The sequence below is a fragment of the Artemia sp. Qi Xiang Cuo genome, chromosome 16, assembly GCF_049724085.1.
Source record: "Artemia sp. Qi Xiang Cuo chromosome 16, ASM4972408v1, whole genome shotgun sequence".
In the NCBI taxonomy this organism is placed as follows: Eukaryota; Metazoa; Arthropoda; class Branchiopoda; order Anostraca; family Artemiidae; genus Artemia; species Artemia sp. Qi Xiang Cuo.
Window position 1 is genome coordinate 37689256 of NC_142809.1, and position 22989 is coordinate 37712244.

The following is a 22989-nucleotide window of genomic DNA, read 5'->3' on the forward strand; positions in this document are numbered from 1 at the left end:
GTACTTTAAGGGGTTTGAGACTCAGACTCCTACTAACGGGATGATTTCCTTTACGTTATTATAATTAAAAACTTAATTTTTGTGTTAAATATTTATATTTGTTATATATTATAATATCTTTTATGTGATTTTGATACTCTTGTGACTAATTGCGTGTGGTTTTTCTTTACTTGATGGTAATTAAAAACGAAATTTTTGTGTTAAATCAGTAGTTTTTGTAACTTTTAAAAGAGCTTTACGAGGATTAAAAGAGTCTTATGCATATTTCCATTGGAAGTGTTTTCACTTGATGATCATTAAAAACGATATTTTTGTGTTAAATAAGTAGTATTTTAATCTTTTAAATGAGCTTTACGTGGATTGAGAGACCCAGTTGCCGGATTCCGTGTGATTTTTCTTTACTTGGTGGTCAATTGTTGTATCTTTTAAAAGAGCTTTACAGGGTTTGAGAGACTCAGTTTCCTAATTAAGAGTTTTTTTTATTTAATTTTTGTTAATTAAAAAATGAATTTTTTTTTTAAATAATCACTTTTTGTTTCTTTTAAAAGTGCTTTAATGGGATTGAGAGACTCAGTTGCCTGATTCAGTTTGGTTTTTCTTAACTTGATGGTCATTAAAAACGAAATTTTTGTGTTAAATAAGTAGTTTTTGTATCTTTTAAAATAGCTTTAAGGGGTTTGAGAGACTCAGCTGCCTTATTCCGTGTGTTTTATCTTTACTTGGTGGTCATTAAAAACAAAATTTTTGTGTTAAATAAGTAGTTTTTGTATCTTTTAAAAGAGCTTTAGGGGGATTGAGAGACTCAGTTGGCGGATTCCATGTGGTTTTTCTTTACTTGATTGTCATTATAATAGTAATTTTTTTGTTATATATTTATTTTTTGTATCTTTTAAAATAGATTTAAGGGGCTTGAGATAATCAGTTGCCTAATTACCTTTGGTTTTCTCTTAATTGATGGTCAATAAATACGAATTTTTTTTGTTAAATAAGTATTTTTTGTATCTTTTAAAAGAGCTTTACGGGGATTGAGAGACTCAGTTGCCTAATTCCGTGTGATTTTACTTTACTTGGTGGTCATTAAAAACTAAATTTTTTTCTTAACTAAGTAGATTTTGTATCTTTTAAAAGAGCTTTACAGGGATTGAGAGACTCAGTTGCCGGATTCCATGTGATTTTTCGTTACTTGGTGGTCATTAAAAGCGGAATTTTTGGGTTAAATAAGTAGTTATTGTATATTTTAAAAGAGCTTTAAGGGGATTGAGAGACTCAGTTACAGGATTCTGTGTGGTTTTGATTTACTTGGTGGTCATTAAAAACTAAATTTTTGTGTTAAATCAGTAGTTTTTGTATCTTTTAAAAGAGCTTTACGGGTATTGAGAGACTCAGTTGCCGGATTCCGTGTGGTTTTTCTTTACTTGATGGTCATTAAAAACTAAATTTTTGTGTTAAATAAGGAGTTTTTTTATATTTTAAAAGATATTTAAGGGGTTTGATAGACTCTGGTGCCGGAGTACTATTTGTTTTTCTTTTCATTGTGGTCGTTAAAAACAATAAATAGTTCGCAAATCATGATTTTCTCTAAATTTTAAAAGAGCTTTTAGGGAGTGTTTGAGACTCATTTTCAAGTTTCCGGTAATTTTTTTCTTTAAGTTTGGTGAGTTTAAAAATAAATTTTTGTGTTAAATGATTTTTTTTTCTATCTTTTAAAAGAGCTTTAAGGGGATTGAGAGACTCAGTTTTACCTTGTCACAGTTACATTTTCATGATTTTGCAAAGTTCATTTTGAATTTCTTTCGTTGAAATGCAAGAGTTGGAATATTTCAGTAGTGTTTGGTTGTGGTTTACCTTGTCACAGTTACATTTTCTTGATTTTTCAAAGTTCATTTTGAATTTCATTCGATGAAATGCAAGAGTTGGAATATTTCAGTAGTGTTTGGTTGTGGTTTACATTGTTACAATTAAATTTTATTGATTTTTCAAATTTCATTTGGAATGTATGTATCTGAAATTAAAGATTTTTAATAATTCAGTAGTGGTTTGTTTTTTTAATCATGTTATAAGATTAATATTATTTATATTTAAAAGTTATTTTTTAATTTATTTATCTGACATGCAAGAGTTTGAATAGTTCAGTAGTGTTTGATTGTGGTTTACCTTGTCACAGTTACATTTTCTTGATTTTTCAAAGTTCATTTTGAATTTCTATGGTTGAAATGCAAGAGTTGGAGTATTTCAGTAGTGTTTGGTTGTGGTTTACCTTGACACAGTTAAATTTTCTTGATTTTTCAAAGTTCATTTTGAATTTCTTTCGTTGAAATGCAAGAGTTGGAATATTTCAGTAGTGTTTGGGTGTGGTTTACCTTGTCACAGTGACATTTTCTTGATTTTTCAAAGTTCATTTTGAATTTCTTTCGTTGAAATGCAAGAGTTGGAATATTTCAGTAGTGTTTGGTTATTGTTTACAGTGTGTCTGATGCTTGTTCATTTTTTGAAATTTTTTAGTGTTTTTGTCTTTCGTTGAATTTGTATATTTTGTAGTTTTCTGTTTTTGTTTGGGGCTTGTTTGATTTTATAATTTACATTTTCTTATTTTTTCAAAGTTCAATTCGAATTTCTTTCTTTGAAATGCAATAGTTTTACTATTTCATTATTTTTTGTTTGTGGTTTGACATGTAACATTTATATTATCTTGATTTTTCAAAGTTCATTTTGAATTTATTTAGTTGAAATGCAAGAGTTGGAATATTTAAGTAGTGTTTGGTTTTGGTTTACCTTGTCACAGTTACATTTTATTGATTTTTTCAAATTTCATTTTGAATTTCTGTCGTTGAAATGCACGAGTTGGATTATTTCAGAAGTGTCTGATTATGTGTTACCTTGTCACAGTTCCCTTTTCTTGATTTTTCAATGTTCATTTTGAATTTCTTTCGTTGAAATTCAAGAGTTGGAATATTTCATTAATGTTTGTTTGTGTTTTACATTGTCACAGTTAAATTTTATTGATTTTTCAAAGTTCATTTTGAATTTATTTATTTGAAATGCAAGATTTGGAATATTTCAGTAATGTTTGGTTGCGATTTATATTGTCACATTTACATATTCTTGATTTTTCAAAGTTCATTTTGAATTTCTTTCGTTGAAATGCAAGAGTTTTAATATTTCAGTAGTGTTTGTTTGTGTTTTACATTGTCACAGTTACATTTTCTTGATTTTTAAAAGTTCATTTTGAATTTATCTCTTTGAAATGCAAGAGTTGGTATATTTCAGTAGTGTTTGGTTGTGTTTTACCTTGTCACAGTTAAATTTTCTTGATTTTACAGTTTATTGATTTTTAAAATTTTATTTTGAATTTCTTTAGTTGAAATGGAAGAGTTGGAATATTTCAGTAGTGTTTGGTTGTGGTTTACCTTTTCACATTTACATTTTCTTGATTTTTTAAATTTTCATTTTGAATTTATTTCGCTGAAATGAAAGAGTTGGAATAGTTCAGTAGTGTTTGGTTGTGGTTTCCCTTGTCACACTTGCATTTTCTTGTTTTTTCAAAGTTCATTTTGTATTTCTTTCGTTGAAATGCAAGAGTTGTAATATTTCAGTAGCGTTTGATTGTGGTTTCCCTTGTCACAGTTCAATGGACGTTAGTTTTCGCAGTTAATTGTGTATTTATTTAATTGAAACGCACGAGTTGGAATACTTCAGTAGTGTTTGGTTGTGGTTTAACCTGTCACAGATACATGTTCTTGATTTTTCAAAGTTCATTTTGAATTTCATTTTTGTTTGGTTGTGGTTTACCATGTCACAGTTACATTTTCTTGATTTTTCAAAGTTCATTTTGAATTACTTTCGCTGAAATCCAAGAGTTGGAATATTTCAGTAGTGTTTGGTTGTGGTTTACCTTGTCACAGTTACATTTTCTTGATTTTTCAAAGTTCATTTTGAATTTCTTTCGCTGAAGTCAACCCAACAAAAAGTTGGGTTGACCTAGGTTCACTTAGAGTGGCGCGCCACTCTAAGTGAACCTAGGTCAACCCAACTGTTTGGATATCTCTCTCTCACTATGACGCGGGTTGCGGGTAGTGTCTGTGTGGGTCTCGGTTCTATGTGTGTGTGTGTCATCTCTGTGGGGGTGTTGTCTAAAAAACCAGTCTGGTTGAGAATGTTGAGTTTTCGTACTGCTCACTTTTTTTGCAATGTGGAGAAACAAGCGGGGAATCCCCGCTCGTGTGGAAAGGTGCCAAGGACAGGCACGCAAATAGCATGTAGTTTAAAAACGTGTTTAATCACGTTTCTTGAATGATTCAAAATGAACTTTCAAAAATCAAGAAAATTTAAGTGTGAGAGGGTAAACCACAAGCAAACACTACTGAAATATTCCAACTCTTGCATTTCAAGTAAAGAAATTCAAACTGAACTTTTAAAAATCAAGAAAATTTAACTCTTACAATGTAAACCACTACCAAACACTACTGAAATATTCAAACTCGTGCATTTCAACGAACGAAATTCAAAATGAACTTTGAAAAATAAAGAAAATGTAACTGTGACACGGTAAAACACAACCAAACACTTATGAAATATTCCAACTCTTTCATTTCAACTAAATAAATTCAAAATTAACTTTGAAAAATCAATAAAATTTAACTGTGACAAGGTAAACCACAACCAATCACTACTGAAATATTCATACTCTTTAATTACAACGAAATAAATTCAAAATGAACATTGAAAAATCAAGAAAATGTAACTGTGAGAAGGTAATCCACGACCAAACACTAATGAAATATTCCAACTATTGAATTTCAAGGTAAGAAATTCAAAATGAACTTTGAAAAATCATGAAGATGTAACTGTGTCAAGCTGATCCACAATCAAACGCTGCTGAAATAGTCCAGCTCTTGCATTTCAACGATAGAAAATCGAACTGAGCTTGGAACAATTAATAAAATGTAACTTTGACATTGTAAACCATAACCAAGCACTACTAAATTAGTCCAAATCTTGCATTTCAACGAAAGCAATTCAAAATGAACTTTGAAAAATCATGAGAATGTACGTCTGACGTGGTAAAACACGCCCATACACTACAGAAATATTCAAATTCTTATATTTCAACGAATGAAATTCGAAATGAACTTTTAAAAATCATTAAAATTTAAAGTCGATAATGTAAACCACAACAAAACACTACTTAAATATTACAAATCTTGCATTTCAAAGACAGAAATAAGATATGAAGTTTGAAAAATAGAGAAAATGTATCTGTGACACTGAATTATTCCAACTCTTGCATTTCAGCGAAAGAAATTCAATCTGAACTTTTAAAAATCATGAAAATGTAACTGTTACAAGGTAAACCACAACCAACCACTACTGAAATATTCCAACTCTTGCATTTCAGCGAAATAAATTCAAAATGAACTTTGAAAAATCAATAAAAGGTAACTGTTACATGGTAAAACACCCACAAAAACTTATGAAGTTCAAAAGGAACATTGAAAAATCAAGAAAATGTATCTGTGACAGGGTAAAACACAACCAAACACTACTGAAGTATTCCAACTCGTGCATTTCAACGAAAGAAATTCAAAATGAACTTTGAAAAATCAAGAAAATGTAACTGTGACAAGTTAAACCACAACCAAACGCTACTGATATATTCCAACTATTGCATTTCAACGAAAGAAATTCACAATGAAGTTTCAAAAATCAATAAAATGTAACTGTTACAATGTAAATCACAAACAAACACTACTTAAATATTCAAACTCTTGCATTTAAGCGAAAGAAATTCAAAATGAACTTTGAAAAAAACAAGAAAATGTAACTGTGACAAGGTAGACCACACCAAAACACTCCTGAAATATACCAACTCTTCCATTTCAAAGAAATAAATTCAAAATGAACTTTTAAAAAAAAAGAAAATTCAACATCAAGAAAATTTAACTGTGACAAGGTAAACCAAAACCAAACATTACTTAAATATTCCAAATCTTGCATTTCAAAGAAACAAATTCAAAATTAAATTTGAAAAATCAAGAAAATGTAACTGTGACAAGGTAAACCACAACAAAACACTACTGAAATATTCCAACTCTTGAATTTCAACTAAAGAAATTCAAAATGAACTTTAAAAAATCAAGAATATGTAATTGTGACAATATAAAACACAACCAAACATTACTTAAATATTCCAACTCTTGCATTTCAGCGAAAGAAATTCAAAATGAACTTTTAAAAATCAATAGAATGTAACTGTGACAATGTAAAACACAGCCAAACACTACTGAAATATTCCAACTCTTGCATTTCAACAAAAGAAATTAAAAATGAACTTTGAAAAATCAAGAAAATGTAACTGTGACATGGTAAACCACATCCAAACACTACTGAAATATTCCAACTCTTGCATTTCAACAATATAAATTGAAAATGAACTTTGAAAAAATCAAGAAAATGAAACTGTGACAAGGTAGACCATAACCAAACAATACTGAAATATTCCAACTCGTGCATTTCAAGGAAAAAAATTCAAGATGAACTTTGAAAAATCATGAAAATGTAACTGTGGCAAGGTAAACCACAACCAAACACTACTGAAATATTCCAACTCTTGCATTTCAAGGAAAGAAATTCAAAATGAACTTTGAAAAATCAAGAAAATGTAACTGTGACAAGCTAAACCACAACCACAAACTACTGAAATAGTACAACACTTGCATTTCAAAGAAAGAAATACAAAATTAACATTGAAAAATCAGGAAAATGTAACTGTGAAACTGTAAACAACAACAAAACTCTACTGAAATATTCCAACTCTTGCATTTCAACGAAAGAAATTCAAAATGAACTTTGAAAAATCAATAAACTTCAAATGCGAATATTTAAACAACTATCTCTATAATCATATTTATTAAATCTAATTCAATTAATAGATATATATTATAATTGATATTTTTTATAAAAAGATATTTGTTAAGTTTATCGGTGTACAACGACCACCCACTACTGAAATATCCGAACTCTTGCATTTCAACGAAAAAAATTCAAAATGAACTTTTAAATATGAAGTAAATTTAACTTTGACAAGGTCCAAAACAACAAAAATCTCATCAAATTTTAAAAATATTTAATTTCAGGTAAAGAAATTCAAAATGAAATTTGAAAAATCAAGAAAATGTAATTGTAACAAGATAAACCACAACCAAACACTACTGAAATATTCCAACTCTTGCATTTCAGCGAAAGAAATTCAAAATGAACTTTGAAAAATCAAGAAAATGTAACTGTAACAAGGTAAACCACAACCAAACACTACTGAAATATTCCAACTCTTTCATTTCATCGAAAGAAATTCAAAATGAACTTTGCAAAATCATGAAAATGTAACTGTGACAAGGTAAAACTGAGTCTCTCAATCCCCTTACAGCTATTTTAAAAGATAAAAAAACTACTTATTTAACACAAAAAATTTCGTTTTTAATGACCACCAATTAAATAAAAAACCACACGGAATCAGGCAACTGAGTCTCTCAATCCCCTTAAAGCTATTTTAAAAGATACAAAAAATACTTATTTAACACAAAAATTTCGTTTTTAATGACCATCAAGTAAAGAAAAACCAAACGGAATCAGGCAACTGAGTCTCTCAAACCCATTAAAGCTCTTTTAAAATATACAAAAACTACTTATTTAACACAAAAATTTCTTTTTTAATGACAATCAAGTAAATAAAAACCACACGTAATCCGACAACTGAGTCTCTCAATACCCTTAAAGCTCTTTTAAAAGATACAAAAACTACTTATTTAACACAAAAATTTAGTTTTTAATGACCATCAAGTAAAGTAAAACCACACTGAATCCGGAAACTGAGTCTCTCAAGCCCCTTAAAGCTCTTTTAAAAGATACAAAAACTACTTAATTAACACAAAAATTCCGTTTTTATTGACCATCAAGTAAAGAAAAACCACACGGGATCCGGCAACTGAGTCTCTCAATCCCCGGAAAGCTCTTTTAAAAGATACAAAGACTACTTATTTAACACAAAAATTTTGTTTTTAATGACCACCAAGTAAAGTAAAACCACACGGAATTAGGCAACTGAGTCTCTCGAACCCTGTAAAGCTCTTTTAAAATATACAAAAACTACTTATTTAACACAAAAATTTTTTTTTTAATGACCATAAAGTAAATAAAAACCACGCGGAATGAGGCAACTGAGTCTCTCAATCCCCGTAAAGCTCTTTTAAAAGATACAAAAACTACTTATTAAACACAAAAAATTCGTTTTTAATGACCACCAAGTAAAGAAAAACCACAGGGAATCCGGCAACTGAGTCTCTCAATCCCCGTAAAGCTCTTTTAAAAGATGCAAGAACTACTTATTTAACACAAAAATTTAGTTTTTAACGAATACCAAGTAGAGACAAACTTATCGTATATAGGAATCTTTTTCTAAAACACCCAGTAAATAACATAAAATATTTAAAAAAAATACTTTTATTAAACAAAAATTTTGTTTTTAATTACCGCATATAAATGGAAAACCTCACGGAGATCGGCGTCTGAGTCTCTCAAACTCCGTAAAGTTATTTTAAAAGATACAAAAACTTCATATTTAACATAACAAATTCGTTTTGAATGAACATCAAGTAAAGGAAAATCACACAGAATTATGCAACTGATTCTCTCAAACTCTTTAAATCTATATTATTAGATAAAAAACATGAACAGATTTTACTTAAATTCAAATCATACTCAGGAACAAGTTTAGATCCCACAACTAATATCTAATTTATAAGATAAAAAATCTACTTATATAACACAAAAATTTCGTTTTTAATTAACATCAATTAAAGAAAAAAACAACTGAATTATTAGTCTTAGTCTCACCATCCCCGTAAAGCTATTTTAATACATACAAAAACTACTTATTTAACACAAAAATTTCATTTTTAATTACCATCAAGTAAAGGAAAAACCCATGGAATTAGTAAATTTAGTCTCTCAATCCCGGTAAAGATCTATTAAAAGATACAAAAACAACTAATTTAACACACAAATTTAGTTTTTAATTACCCATAAATTAAAGTAAAAACACACTTAATTATGCAACTGAGTCTCTCAAACCCCTTAAATCTCTTTTAAAAGATAAAAAAACTACTTATTTAACACAAAAATTTCGTTTTTAATGACCATCAAGTAAAGAAAAATCACACGGAATTAGGCAACTGAGTCTCTCAAACCCCTTAAAGCTCTTTTAAAAGATACAAAAACTACTTATTTAACACAAAAATAAAGTATTTAATGACCATCAAGTAAACAAAAATCACAAGGAAATAGGCAACTGAGTCTCTCAAACCCCTTAAAGCTCTTTTAAAAGATATAAAAACTACTTATTTTAACACAACATACAAGCAAGCAAATAACATGGGAATTCCTATACACGCAAGCAAATAAGTGAGTTATTTTTACGTCACAATGTTTCAACTTAAAATCATTCTAATTATAGCATCCCATTTCTCATACTTTAATTACCTGTTACGCTTTCTTAACCATCGGAAGTTTAACATAACAATGAATTAGTAAACTCATTCTATCAATCAGCTTAAAAATCTTTTAATAGATATAATAACTACTTATTTAAACACAAAATACAAGCAAGCAAATAACATGGGAATTCCTATACACGCAAGCAAATACCTGAGTTATTTTTACGTCACAATGTTTCAACTTAAAATCATTCTAATTATAGCATCCCATTTCTCATACTTTAATTACCTGTTACGCTTTCTTAACCATCGGAAGTTTAACCAACGTAAATTAAGTTATAGACAATACTGGTTTAATCTCTTGGCAAAGAGTGTAATGACCTGTTTACCTACCAGAAAAACCTGTTTGGTACGGGGGCGTTGGCAAAGTAGTACCTTGGAATATACTCCTTCAACGCCCACCATTTCCCAAAACACATCCAAATTTTGAGACAGCCATTTTATTCAGCGTAGTTGATTTCCAGACAAAAATTATGTTTTTGATGATACTCCCCCACAGCCCTGAGGGCAAGGGTTGTACGTTATGCCCTGGGGGCACATAAGGTTTTTTTTATAGAAGGCGTTGTCGTAGAACTTCAAAAAAGGCTCATTCGATTGGAAATTCAAATGGCTAGTGCCCTTTTTAATAGTCGAAAGTGATTAGAGGGCAACTAACCCGCCTCCCACGCCCACCTTTTCCCCAAACAAATCTAATCAAAATTTTGAGATAACCACTTTGTTCAACGTAGTTTTAAGTTCTGGAAATTAGGTCTTTGAGGATGACAACCCCACCCCCACATCCATCAGGGCAAGGGTTGTAAATTATGCCAAAGGGGCATTTAAGGTTTTTTATATAACGCGTTGTCATAAAAACTTCAAAAAGGGCTCATTCGATTGGAAATTGAAATGGCTAGTGCCCTTTTTAAGTGATTGGAAAGCAACTAACACCCCTTCCACGCCCACCATTGCCCCAAACACATCCAATAAAGATATTGAGATATTTGTCGTTGCAACTTCAAAAAGGGCTCATTCGATTGGAAATTCAAAGGGCTAGAGCCCTTTTTAATAGTCGAAAGTGACTTGAGGGCAACTAACCCCCCTCCCACGCCCATCTTTTTTCCAAACACATCCAATCACTATTTTAGATAGCCATTTTATTCAACGTAGTTAAAAGTTTTGGAAATTAGGTCTTTAAGGACAACAACCCCCCCCCCACAACCCCCGGGGCAAGGATTGTAAGTTGTGCCCTGGGGGGCATATAAGGTTTTTACTGAAAGCGTAGAAACTTCAAAAGGGATCATTCAATTGGAAATTGAAAGGGCTAGTGCCTTTTTTAATAGTTGAAAGTGATTGGAGAGCGACTAACGCCCCTTTCACGCCTACCATTTTCCCAAACACATCTAGTCAAAATTTTGAGATATCCATTTTGTTCAACGTAGTTGAAAGCTCTGGAAATTAGGTCTTTTAGGATGATAACCCCCTCAGAGCCCTCAGTGCAAGGGTTGTAAGTTATGCACTGGTGGTACACACGATTTAGGCTATATAGCAAGTTTTTATGTAAATTTCCAAAAGGGCTCATTTGTTTGAAAGTTAAAATTGCCCTTTTTCATAGTCAAAAGTGAGTGGAGAGTAATTAACCCCCCTCTTGCGCCCACCGTTTCCCCAAAAACATTCTATCAAAGTTTAGAGATATCGACTTTGTTCAAAGTAGTTGAATATTCTGGAAACTATGTATTTAAGGATGACAAACCCCCAAGAGCCCCAAGGGCAAAGGTTGTAAGTTCTACCCTGGGGGCACATAAGGTTTTTATAGATAGAGTTGTCGTAAAACTCCAAAAGGGGCTCATTCAATTCGAACTTGAAAGAGCTAGTGCCCTTTTTAATAGTCAAAAGTGGTTGGAGGGAAACTAGCCCACCTCTCACGCCCGTCTCTCCTCAAAGTATATCCAATCAAAATTTCCTGATACCAATTTTGTTCAACATGGTAGAAATTGCTGGAAATTATGTATTTGAGAAAGACAACCCCGCCCGGCACCCAGGGCAAGAGTTGTAAGTTATGCCCTAGGGGTATATAAGATTTTTATTGAAAATTATGTCGTAGAAACTTCAAAAGGGCTCATTTGATTGGAAATTGAAAGGGCTAGGGCCATTTTTAATAGTTGAAAGTGATTGGAGAGCGACTACCCCTCTTACACCCACCATTTCCCCAAACAAATACAATTAAAATTTTGAAATAGCCATTTTGTTTAACGTAGTTGAAAGTTCTGGAAATTCGGTCTTAGAGGCTGAGAACCACCCTAACAGACCTTGTAATTTATGCCCTGTGGGCACATAAGGTGTTTATAGAAAGCGTTGTCCTTTCCAAAAGGGCTCATTCGATTGGAAATCAAAAGTCCTAGAGCCCTTTTTAATAGTCGAAAGTGATTGGAAGGCTTGACATTTTTATATTAAAGATTGATGTGGGTATAATGTATTATTTTTTGTTGTTGTTGTTTTTTAGACCAGGGCACTTCGTATCGAAGGAGTTGTCGTGGAAACTTCGAAAAATGCTCATTCGATTGAAAATAGAAAGGGCTGATATCCTTTTAATAGTCGAAAGTGATTGGAGGGCAACTAATCCCCCTTCCACTCCCACCCTCGCACGCCCAACCTCCCATTTGCCCATTATGCTTAAAAACTAAATGTTGCCTTAAGATTAAATCAAACTGCACTGTGATAATGCTAATTCCGCCAAGATCCCAAGAACGTATCCCAAGCAGTATCCCAAGAACGACTGAGGGTATTATGTTCAAACTTTCGGGGCTACTTCTCCTCTTAAAAATTTAACCAAATCAAAACAGCGTAAGTGCATCCAAGCTATCAAAGAAAGTAAACAGATTTTTTTGCGAATGGTATCAAGTTTTCCATTTCAGGTCAACTAGAGGAGGTATAAAACTAAATTAAACAGTACTATTTGTGTCCAGATTTTTAAAAGGGTGTATGTTGTTAAAAATTGCTGAAATTTTTTCTCCGGCATACAAATAGCAGGCCAAAATATTAAGTCTTAAAAACGAAAAGATTTAAAGTATTATTTTCTTTTTCCCTGAAAAGACTATGTCAATATAAAACGAACAGAAATTAATTAAAAAAAACTTTTTCTACAAAGTAAGGTTTTCAAAGAAAAGTAAGGAACTCCATTAAACAAAAAATGAGCAAAAATAAAATCAAATAATCTACCAAGCGTGAAACTACCACAAATCAGCATCGATAAATAAATGAAACCCAAAACGAACAGAAATTACAATAAATAACCGAGTCAAACTCAAAACGAGCAGAAATTAACAAGTTGGGCGCAAAACCCCTATGCCTTCCCAAGGCGAGAACAAAATTTGCACTTTACTGAAAAAATACAAATGAATGTGCATTGTCAGTTTAGTATACATATACTGATATTTAGTAATCAAAATGTTAATATTATTTGATTTATTAAAGTTATAAAAGTAAAAACATTTATATATTTTCAGCAAAGTGCAAAATTTGTTCTAGAGTGCAAATTTCAACTTATTTTGTGGAAAAAGTTTTTTTTAATTAATACCATACAAGGATAAAACCTTTACTAAAGCTCTTCTATCAACAGAATCGAATGCTTGCTCATAATCTATAAAACTGAGGACCAGAGGGGTTTGAAAACTCAGGTAATTGTCAATTATTAACCCAAGAGTGAACATTTGGTCGACACACCCTCTACCTTTTCTAAAACCGCACTGTTCTCCTCTTAAAACTTTGTCTACGGCATCTCTCAATCTAAAAAGTATCATATTACTAAGTAATTTACTACCTACAGAGACCAGACTAATGTCTCGATAATTACCACACTCACCTTTATCACCTTTCTTATAAAGTGGCTTAATTAACGTTTTCCTAAAATCTTGTGTCTTAACGCTTCAATTTATATCAAATTTGGCAATTGAGGAGCTTATCGAATCTCGCACAAACAACAACAGACAAAACAACGAAGAATTAATACAAGACAGTGACAATTTTTTTCATCCTTAAATGAGCATTTGGGCTCTATATCCAAGGGCCGGTCTTAGCAAACCACATACAAAATATAGAATAAGACTTGCAATAAAATGCACGATCATTGAAACTAAAATTTTAAATTAAATCAGTCCTAGAATCATTACTTAAAGGGAAACTTCCTCAATGTTATTTGTATGATTGGAAAGCAGAGTTGTTTTCGTCGTTATTTACCGAATCCCAAAATATTGAGGAAATCTCCAAGTTTACAGACTTTAAGAACCCAATGAAAGAGCTAGGTGGATGGATATGGCAACACTGCTAGGCCAATAATTAACCTCATCCCTAAAAACGTCAATAACATAAAGTAAGAATGAAATAAATAGAAATTACAACCGACTAGAATAAAACACAAATTCGTATAGTTGGTTAAGGTACCTAAACGCAAAACAAAAACAAAAACAACAAAGATATGAAGTCTTACCTGGTTTAAGTATCGGTAGTCTGAGGGGGAGCCCAGGTGGAGCTCCCGCTTCTCATGTTCAGAGCTCCCACCAAGCAAGTGATAAAACACATGGTAGTTTCTTTCGTTTTTTGCTTGATAACATATCCGAGATTTCTCCAGTAAATATTTCTGAACCAACGCTCTAGAAAAAAAAATAGACTCGTGAAAGCTTTTCTATCCATATAGAAACCGAAGAAGACACACACTCAAGGGTTGGACTTGAATCTTCTTTTCAAGGAGCTTCTTCGTCAAGTACAGGGACAGATCCAAAGAGAAAAGGCAACTTGGAGTTCAGAAGCTCCCTTCTTCCCCAGGATTTTTTTTTCTACAGAAAATCCTAAAATACAACAGCAAGATCTAATATGGCTCTTTACTGTTCTGAGAAAAATCTTTTTCAAATTAATGATATTGAAGAGTCTGTAAAAATGCTATATCATCACTATAGCTGGCAAGTTATGGGAGCAACGAGTTGCTTAAGGCTTTTTTGGTAACTTATCAAGCTTTATTTCACTTTTCCAGGAAAGAAATAATATACGTTCAAAAATTTGCCACTTAAAAAGCGTATTTATGTGTAAAAGTCGTGATTTTTGACTTTCTTTTACTTGTCAAACTCACAAAAACTGTACAGCGGCAAAAAAAAAACTACAGAAATACATTTTTAGTTTAGCCCTTCCCCTAAATAAATTTATGGTTGTCACAATGCACATGTGAATGGAGCTAACCTGTAGCAAAGGCTCTTTCAAACTCCTTTCTAGTTGTGAATCACCCCGGCCATACGTAATTATAGGACAGAAGGGGAGGGAATTCCTTTCCTCAGAAAATGCAAGCTCTCCACGAATATTTCAAGAAAAACCCGCGAAGTATGCAACATTACAAATAATAAAACCGAAATTCACCCTTACTTAAGTATCAGAGTGGGGCACATCTCTTTAAGTCATTCAGCATATGCATGCCCCTATCTCCTGGCTTTTGCCAGCCTGCAACCGGTATATTACCTTTGAATTGCTCTGAGAAAAATAAAAAGATAAGGAGGAGTGTAAATTTTGGACTCACTCCTTCTTTTAGATACTTTTTTTCTTAACATATTTTTTCTTAACATATTTTTTCTATAAGAAAAAAGATATTTTTTCTTAACATAAATCAGCTCCTGTTTTACTTATCAACAGAAAATTATAATTAATTATCGCTTTTGTCGGACATGAAATTACGTTCTGATTAGGCAAGGCAGATATTAGGAATAAATATTCAAAATGGATAGATACTGATAGAGAAAATACCACACTGGCAGGCATTTACCAATTTAATAACAGGAACAAGGAATACAAGTAACATATGGTACTACGAAGGAATCTGGACCTAGGGCATCAATTTAAGAAAGTGCGGGGGGGGGGGGGGCGGATTAGTTTTTAAAGATACAAGGAGGGGGGATTTTGTTGTTTTTCCGTGAAAAAACAAAAGTATTTCTATTGGAAATACAAAAAAATAAATTTTTCCAAATCTGGGGGATTTAGGAGGGATGCCAAAAAATCGAAAGGGGAGCAAGCACTCTCACCCCGCCTTTCAATTGACACTCCTGATTTTGACTAAACGTAGATTCATATTAACTCAGCGTTGCATATGGCACAATTTTGGATAAGCCTCTTTCTGCCATAAGAAGATGAGCAGAACTTGAAGCGCTTTCTATATTTCTGACGCTTAATAAAAATTTGCCAATGTGTTAAGGTTTGGTGCAAAAACTGTAAACTACACGTTCTTTTTTTATTCACTGATTTACGCGATTTAAATGAGTTATTTTATGAACCTGAGAAAGGCTAAAAGAACAATTAGTTAAAGCTTTTATATCGCATATAAGTCTGAAGTCATATACAAGTATTATAGAACATTGGAAATATACGTAAATTAACAGCTAAAATTTCGGCAGCATCTGAGTCGAAAAGTACATGTCAAGAATTGGGCAAAATGCCCAAATTTGGTCTTTTTTATCTCTACTTCTGTCAAATGATCTTACTTCTATTAGTGATTACTCCTACTCCCCAATCGAATGATTATATACTGCAAAGCCGCAAGAAAACAAATTAGAACAAATAAGCGATGCAAAATTGCAACCAGTGAAAGCAAAAAATTAGCGAAAAGCCAAAAAATTCGGCCAAAACCCCACTGGACTTATCTACCCTACGATGTATTTAGCGTGAATGTCATCTAAGAAGACTTGAACGTACAACAGTCTTCAAACTAGAAGTTTTGGATCTATTATAAGAGAGAAGTAAGAATTACGTGTGAATTAAAAATGTGAAATGGAGGCGATGGAAAAAATTACGGAGGATCCGAGAGATGCACCCTGACCTTAAAATTATGAGTTGACCATATATCTAATAATAAGCGGCATGAAAAATACAACTAGATCCTGCCCTCTAGGGCCATAATGAAAGAAAAGTTAAGATTGTAAGGTACGGACGAATTGTCCTTTTGTAAATCCATCTGGGGGCCAAAAGAAAAGCAGGACGTATTCAACTGGGGAGGGGGGGGGGGCAAAGTCGTACCCATAGGGGAGGGGGTTAGGGGGTTTGACCTCCCCCCCCCCCCCAAAAAAAAAAATTGTTTATCTGACTCGTAAAAACGTAACAAAAAAGGATATAAACAAATTTTGTATAAGTTTTTGAGTTTTTTTGTGTAACCCCCTCCCCCCGAAATTTCTTTTTTGAATAAAACCCCCTGCGAAGAAAATCCCGGGTACGGCTTTGGGGGGGGGTCTTAATAAAGGATGAGAACAAAGAACTTAATGAGAAGGAGTTAAGAGTGAAGCTTTGAACATATTAAGGTTAATGGAGATACACCGCAGCTGTGATGGCCTCATGCGCCTCGGTGCTGTCACGAGTTGTTTTAGCAGCAGTGTTGAACTAAATTTCCTCGGTTTACAATTAAAAGGCTTGCTCAGTAACTAAAGGTTGCTGGATAATGCATAAAGATAAGCTGGGAAAGTAACACATGGGATTACTGAAGAGTGATTAAAAGTTGTTGCAAACACTAAGTAACTTCTAGTCTGGAGTATAATATTATCATATGTATACCTTATGTTCCTCAGAGCTTTTTGTAATTAATTTCATTGGTTTGTTAAAGTAAAAGGCTTCTGATTAGATGAAAGTTATGTCTTGCAATTAATTTCAACGAATCAGAAGCCTTTCCCACTGACAGACCTACGAAAACTAATTGCAATAAGCTCTAGTGAACACAATTATCAAGGAGGCACACTTGTGCCTCTATAAAGAGGCGACCCACCACAATGTTAAGCGATTTCAGGCCATAGATGTCGCAGAGAGACGGCGGTGATCGCATTTTGTAGCCCAAGCTTAAACTAAGAAACTTGCAAAATTTCATCCTCCTCCGACTTTATCTTCATGGGGTAAACTGGGCCGGAAGTTTCAATCCTCCCACCACAGCCCCCCTTTAACATGGTCAGATTGGGCTAAAATTTGAAGGTTAAGCTTTCCTAGGGCCCGGGAGCTTATCCTCGAAATTTCAGCTCAATCCGATCACTCCTTCCCTGTTTTCAAAAAACCAAATATAGCCACTTAAAATTCATTTCTTTTTTTTTCTTAACCACGTCTAGGGGCCACAGTTGGCAACGGATCCGGGTGAATTAGGACTCATTCGAAGCAGAATTGGACCTGTTAGGGTCTTTTGATATTTTTAGACCGAAAAAATTATCCCCCGAATTTACATTTACTAAAAACCTCGTTTTCCCATAATAGCCCATTTTAATTTTTGTCACCACAACCCCCCTTTAACGTTGTCTGATCGGGCTGAAATTTAGAGGATAAGCTTTCCTGGGGCCAGGAAGCTTATCCTCGAAATTTCAGCTCAATCTGATCACTCCTTCCCTGTTTTCCAAAAACCAAATATCAAGTTTTTGCTTGCGTCGAAAATAGATTCCATTTACTAAAAAACAATTACAATTGTGTCTCTTTAGTCCAGCGGTTGATACTCCAGACTGTCAGGCGGAAAACCCGGGTTCGCTTCACCGTCAGAGCAAATTTTTTATATACTGAATTTAAACTTTAAAAAAGAAACTCAGTTTCTTTTTTAAATTGTTTGAAAAAAAATACGTTTTCTAAAGATTTAAAGAGGTTGAGTTACAAGGTCGACCCTTAAAACGTACAGGGATTAGGAGGCACAGTTGGGGGCTGTTAAAGAGGCTGAGTCACAAGTTCGAACCTTAAAACGTACAGGGATTAGGAGGCACCCTGTACGACGTGATTTGAGTATTCAGGAATTAAAAGCCTTAACACAAGAATGTTCAAGAGCGGGGGGTTTGGGGGCGGCAGCCCCCCATCTTTAACTCCTGACACGATCAGCTAACAGTTAGTCAAGCAATAATAAGTAATAAACTGTACAAAAACGTGCAGAAATTATTTGAAAAAAACTACGTTTTCTAAAGAGTTAAAGAGGCTGAGTTACAAGGTCGAACCTTAAAACGTACAGGGATTAGGAGGCACAGTTGGGGGCTGCCGCCCCCCAAACCCCCGCTTTCGCAGCCTTTAAATAAAAATAAATTCTTTAAACTGAAAGTAAGGAGCGACATTAAATCTTAAAACGAACAGAAATTATTCCGTATATGAAAGGGGCTGTGCCCTCCTCAACGCCTCGCTCTTTACGCTAAAGTTTTTATTGTTTAAAAAAAGAGTTGTGAGAAAGTCAAACTTTAGCGTAAAGAGCGAGGCGTTGAGGAGGGCACAGCCCCTTCCATATACGGAATAATTTCTGTTCGTTTTAAGATTTAATGTCGCTCCTTACTTTCAGTTTAAAGAATTTTTTTTTATTTAAAGGCTGCGAAAGTGGGGGGTTTGGGGGGGCGGCAGCCCCCCAACTGTGCCTCCTAATCCCTGTACGTTTTAAGGTTCGACCTTGTAACTCAGCCTCTTTAACTCTTTAGAAAACGTAGTTTTTTTCAAATAATAATGTATAATGATAAGCTGGGAAAGTAAAACATGAGATTACTGAAGAGCAAATGAAAAGGTTTTTTTTCTATAGGTCTGAAAACATACTGGCAAAACATTAACTTAAATGCGAAAACCCTCCTTGTTTTTTTGTTTTTTTTTCGTTTTATGAAGCAAATGCTTCACATGTTAAAAGTTCAAATGCTTATGTTTATATGTTTAAATATTAATGTTATGTCTATATTGTTTAAATCTTAAGCGTTTAAATGTTTAATGTTTATTTGATATTTTCATAATCCCCCTCCTTCAGGCCATGGAGCCTTTGTGGAGATTTGTAGATTGTTATGTAATTATTTTACTGATATATGGAAAATAAACCTATCTATCTATCTATCTATCTATCTTGACAGATTGTCAAAGATCGTCGTTTTTGGACAACCATCTAGGAACAACGAAAAGCAGTTCGTCTCTGAATTGGGTGAGAGGAGGTCATAAAGAAGGATTTAAGAGAAAATGGAAATTCTTGGGATGATCTAAAGGAGGAGACTATAAATGGATTGGGATGGAGGAGGTATGTGCGTAGATGTGCTGGTCTCAGGCGGCTTGGTGCTACAATGAATTGCTAGTAGTAGGATGAGTAGTAGTATATTTTTACGTGACACTTATTTATATTAGCTTGATAAGCACGTAGCATATTTCACTTATTCAACACACTTTTCCACACTAGGCTTAGATACTGATCGATTGTTCAAAATCAAATAATATTATGTGCCTTTTTCAAAGTTTTCAGTTAAGACTACTACATATGGTTACCGGTCTTTTTTCATCGATCGTAGATCCCTCTTGGTAAAAACAAAATACGTCCTATCATCTTTAATAGCGAATGTGTTCTGATTTCAAACAGGCCAGATATGCCATCGATCCAGCTATGAACACTGTATGTCGGACCAGCAGAAATGGCAAAAATATATAGGGAGGGTAAATGAATAGGAATTGACGATCCCGGCTGGTTTTTTCTTCAGCCAAAGGATTTCAGCGATCAACACAAATCTAGTTCAACAAATAGCCTATTATTTTTCTCGATTACCGAAATTCGTTGGTGTCAGGAAAAGAAAGAATCGGAGTTCAGAAACCAACTTAATACAAAAAAATGTCCTTTACACGACTTGACTATCTCAAATCAAGAGAGCAAAAAGCTGAAGTCTCAGCAGAAGCGTGCATTAATTGCTCCATCAAGGGCGACACAAAGAAACTATTTTATCTTCATTTTTTCAGAGTCACACTTCGTTGCATGCATTTTCTTTAAAACATTTTGTATTTGCGAAAACCTACCACGGTATAAAAATATGCAGTAATTTACGGATTAATTGCAACGCAAAAGGTGCGTTTTGTATGAAATCTCTTATATTCTGCATCAGCATTTAACTTATCCGTTTGTCATTGCATTTGAACAATATGATACGCTTCTTCGGTGATCACTTCATTTAAATTTCATCCTTATTTAAACAAACGCCTGGAACCACACAAAAATTGTGCACCAGCCAAGTTTAATCAGCGACAATTAAACGGGTCCGATAGAGAAAACCAAAGTCGACTCCCCGTCTAAGTATCTGGCAGAAAAATTATCAAAAAATTCTCTCATGCAAGAATCATAGTTCAATGAGGACCTGATAAAAACAACAAGTACTTGCCAATCTATATCCTTGTATTATAATTTATAGACACCAGGGATTTTTTCTCTTTCGATTCTCTATTAGCCAGCATACTATTACGTCAAAAGAAATATTGCAACATGACATGCTTAATTATTGGAATTCATGGTGGCGTGGCTAATTGTCAAGTCCCGAAATCGGTAGTCTGGCCAATCGGTAAGATTTCACAGCGGTAATGGGCTTGAAAATTACTGTTATGAAGACTAAGTAGCTTAGACTGGGAATAAGTGAAGGCGAAGAGGTGATATTGGGTAACGAGAACATCGATCAAGTGGATACCTTCACTATTAGTAAAGATGGTGGAAGCAGTGAATATGTTAAAAGTGGAACAGTCAAGGCCCACTGTGTTTTTCGCTAGTTGAAAAAAGTTTGGAAGAATAGGAAGATAAATCTGCGAACGAAGATCGTAATATTGGAAGCTACAGTGATAATAGTGGACAAGTAGGATTCTGAAACTTGAGTACTCCGGAAGCCGAACGATTTGTTAAATCTTTTCCAGACTAATTGCCTACGGATTGTTTTGGGTACCCGTCTGACTGACAGTTTTTCAAACAATAAGCTCTACAAAAATGTGGTTCCATCCCGCTTTCTAGGGCTAGAATGAAAGTGAGGTTAAGATGGCTAAGACACGTTCTGCGGGTGAAATATGACAAGATTACCAAAGACCGTCCTTTTCAGCCAGCCATCTAGGGCCAATCGGACAAACGAAAAGCAGGTCATCCCCGAACTGGGCGGGAGGAGGTCATAAGGAAGGATCTGATGGAAATTAGAACTTCTTGGGATATTGTAAACAGGAAGGCTTTGAATTGATCGGGATGGAGGAGGAGTGTCCATAGCTGTCTTGGCATCAGGTGGCTTAGTGCTGCAATGACCTGCTAGTAGTTGTATAGTCTACCTGTCAGTGGTCACTCATATAGGCTACGATGAAGTTTTCATAAAAAATTGTGACACCAACGAAACACATGATCACGACCTTTCGAACACCTTCAGTGCGTTCTAGCCACTTAACTTTGACCAATCCAGTTAGTTCAATGGCTGTGTATAGAAAAACGAGGGTATGGATAACCCATATAGAGAGACGTTCAAACAAACTTCACCCCCTCGCGGAAAAATGGGACCTCTAACAACATGGAAGGGTCTTAGCCAGTCTTGTATTTGCATATTGAACAATTTTTCTTCATTGCTCTATTTGGAATTTTTGTGGGTTTTCACGTGGACTCCACTTCCCTCTTTACTCGTCCAGGTTTTCAAAGAAATAGTTCATATCATCTTTCCGTCTAATTAACTAAAATAATATTAATAATAAGTACAGAATGGTGATAATAGAAATACATCAAGCACAGTGGGAAAAAATATCCTACTTCAGATTCATTATTATTATCATTATAAAATATACGATAGTGAAGAATAGCCGTAATCAATGACGGTGTATATGAGTTTTTGTTTAGCCTTTTTTCGTATTGCATTTCGCTTTAATATTTTTTACTACTTTTAGTTTCCTAGCTGAGGGGAACACCTGCCCCTCCCCCAGCTAATCTCAAACCTTGCCATTTACAAAAACTCAATATTTTACGCCAAGATAAAAAGTTAGAACAGAAAGCACTTCGGTTTATTTCACAGAAAATTTCAAGTCTAGCAAGACAATATTTAGTTTTTTCCTGGATTCCAGTTCAGGCTCAAAAGCCGACAATCGAAAAGAAATACGCTTGTAAGAAATGTGAATAGTTTCAGTCATTGTCTGGTGGAGACGGTGTCACATATTTCACTTTCAAATTTCGCAATACCCCATAAATAGAAAATAAAATAAAATAAACAAGTTTTTTCAACTGAAAGTAAAGAGCAACATTAAAACTTAAAACGAACAGAAATTATTACATATATCAGAGGGGCTGCCCCCTGCTCTGTACTTCGCTCTTCGCGCTGAAGTTTGAATTTTTGTTCTAATTAATTAAGAATGACTCCTGAAAGACAAGGGCCGTTTAATTAGAATAATAAACTTTTTAAAAAGTTCTTCAAAAATTTTAGCTTTAAGAACGAGGTATTAAGGAGGGGGTAGCCCCAAACAATACGTAATAATTTGTGTTTGTTTTAAGTTTTAATGTTGCTCTTTACTTTCAGTAGAAAAAAATTGTTTTTTATTTCAATTCTGATCGTTTTTTCAATAGTGCCGGGAAGATCAGCTCCCCCTCCATGTAAAACCCCTTTCCCCACAAAAATTCCTCCATGAAAAGATCCTCCAACGTAACCCCCCCCCACCATAGAATCCCCCAAGAGACATATCTTTTTAATTTCAAATAGCCAATACTGTATGT

The 22989-nt window shown here is 33.8% G+C and overlaps 1 protein-coding gene across 2 annotated transcripts in view; it reads right to left on the reverse strand.

Moving 5' to 3' along the window:
- Positions 1 to 22989, reverse strand: part of LOC148942872 (unconventional myosin-IXb-like) — a 251047-nt gene that overhangs the window by 147870 nt on the left and 80188 nt on the right. For both annotated transcript variants that reach the window (XM_089102722.1, XM_089102721.1), the window contains exon 6: positions 14011 to 14173. In XM_089102722.1, coding sequence (XP_088958848.1) covers positions 14011 to 14173 — 163 coding nt within the window. The remainder of the gene's footprint in view (positions 1 to 14010; positions 14174 to 22989) is intronic.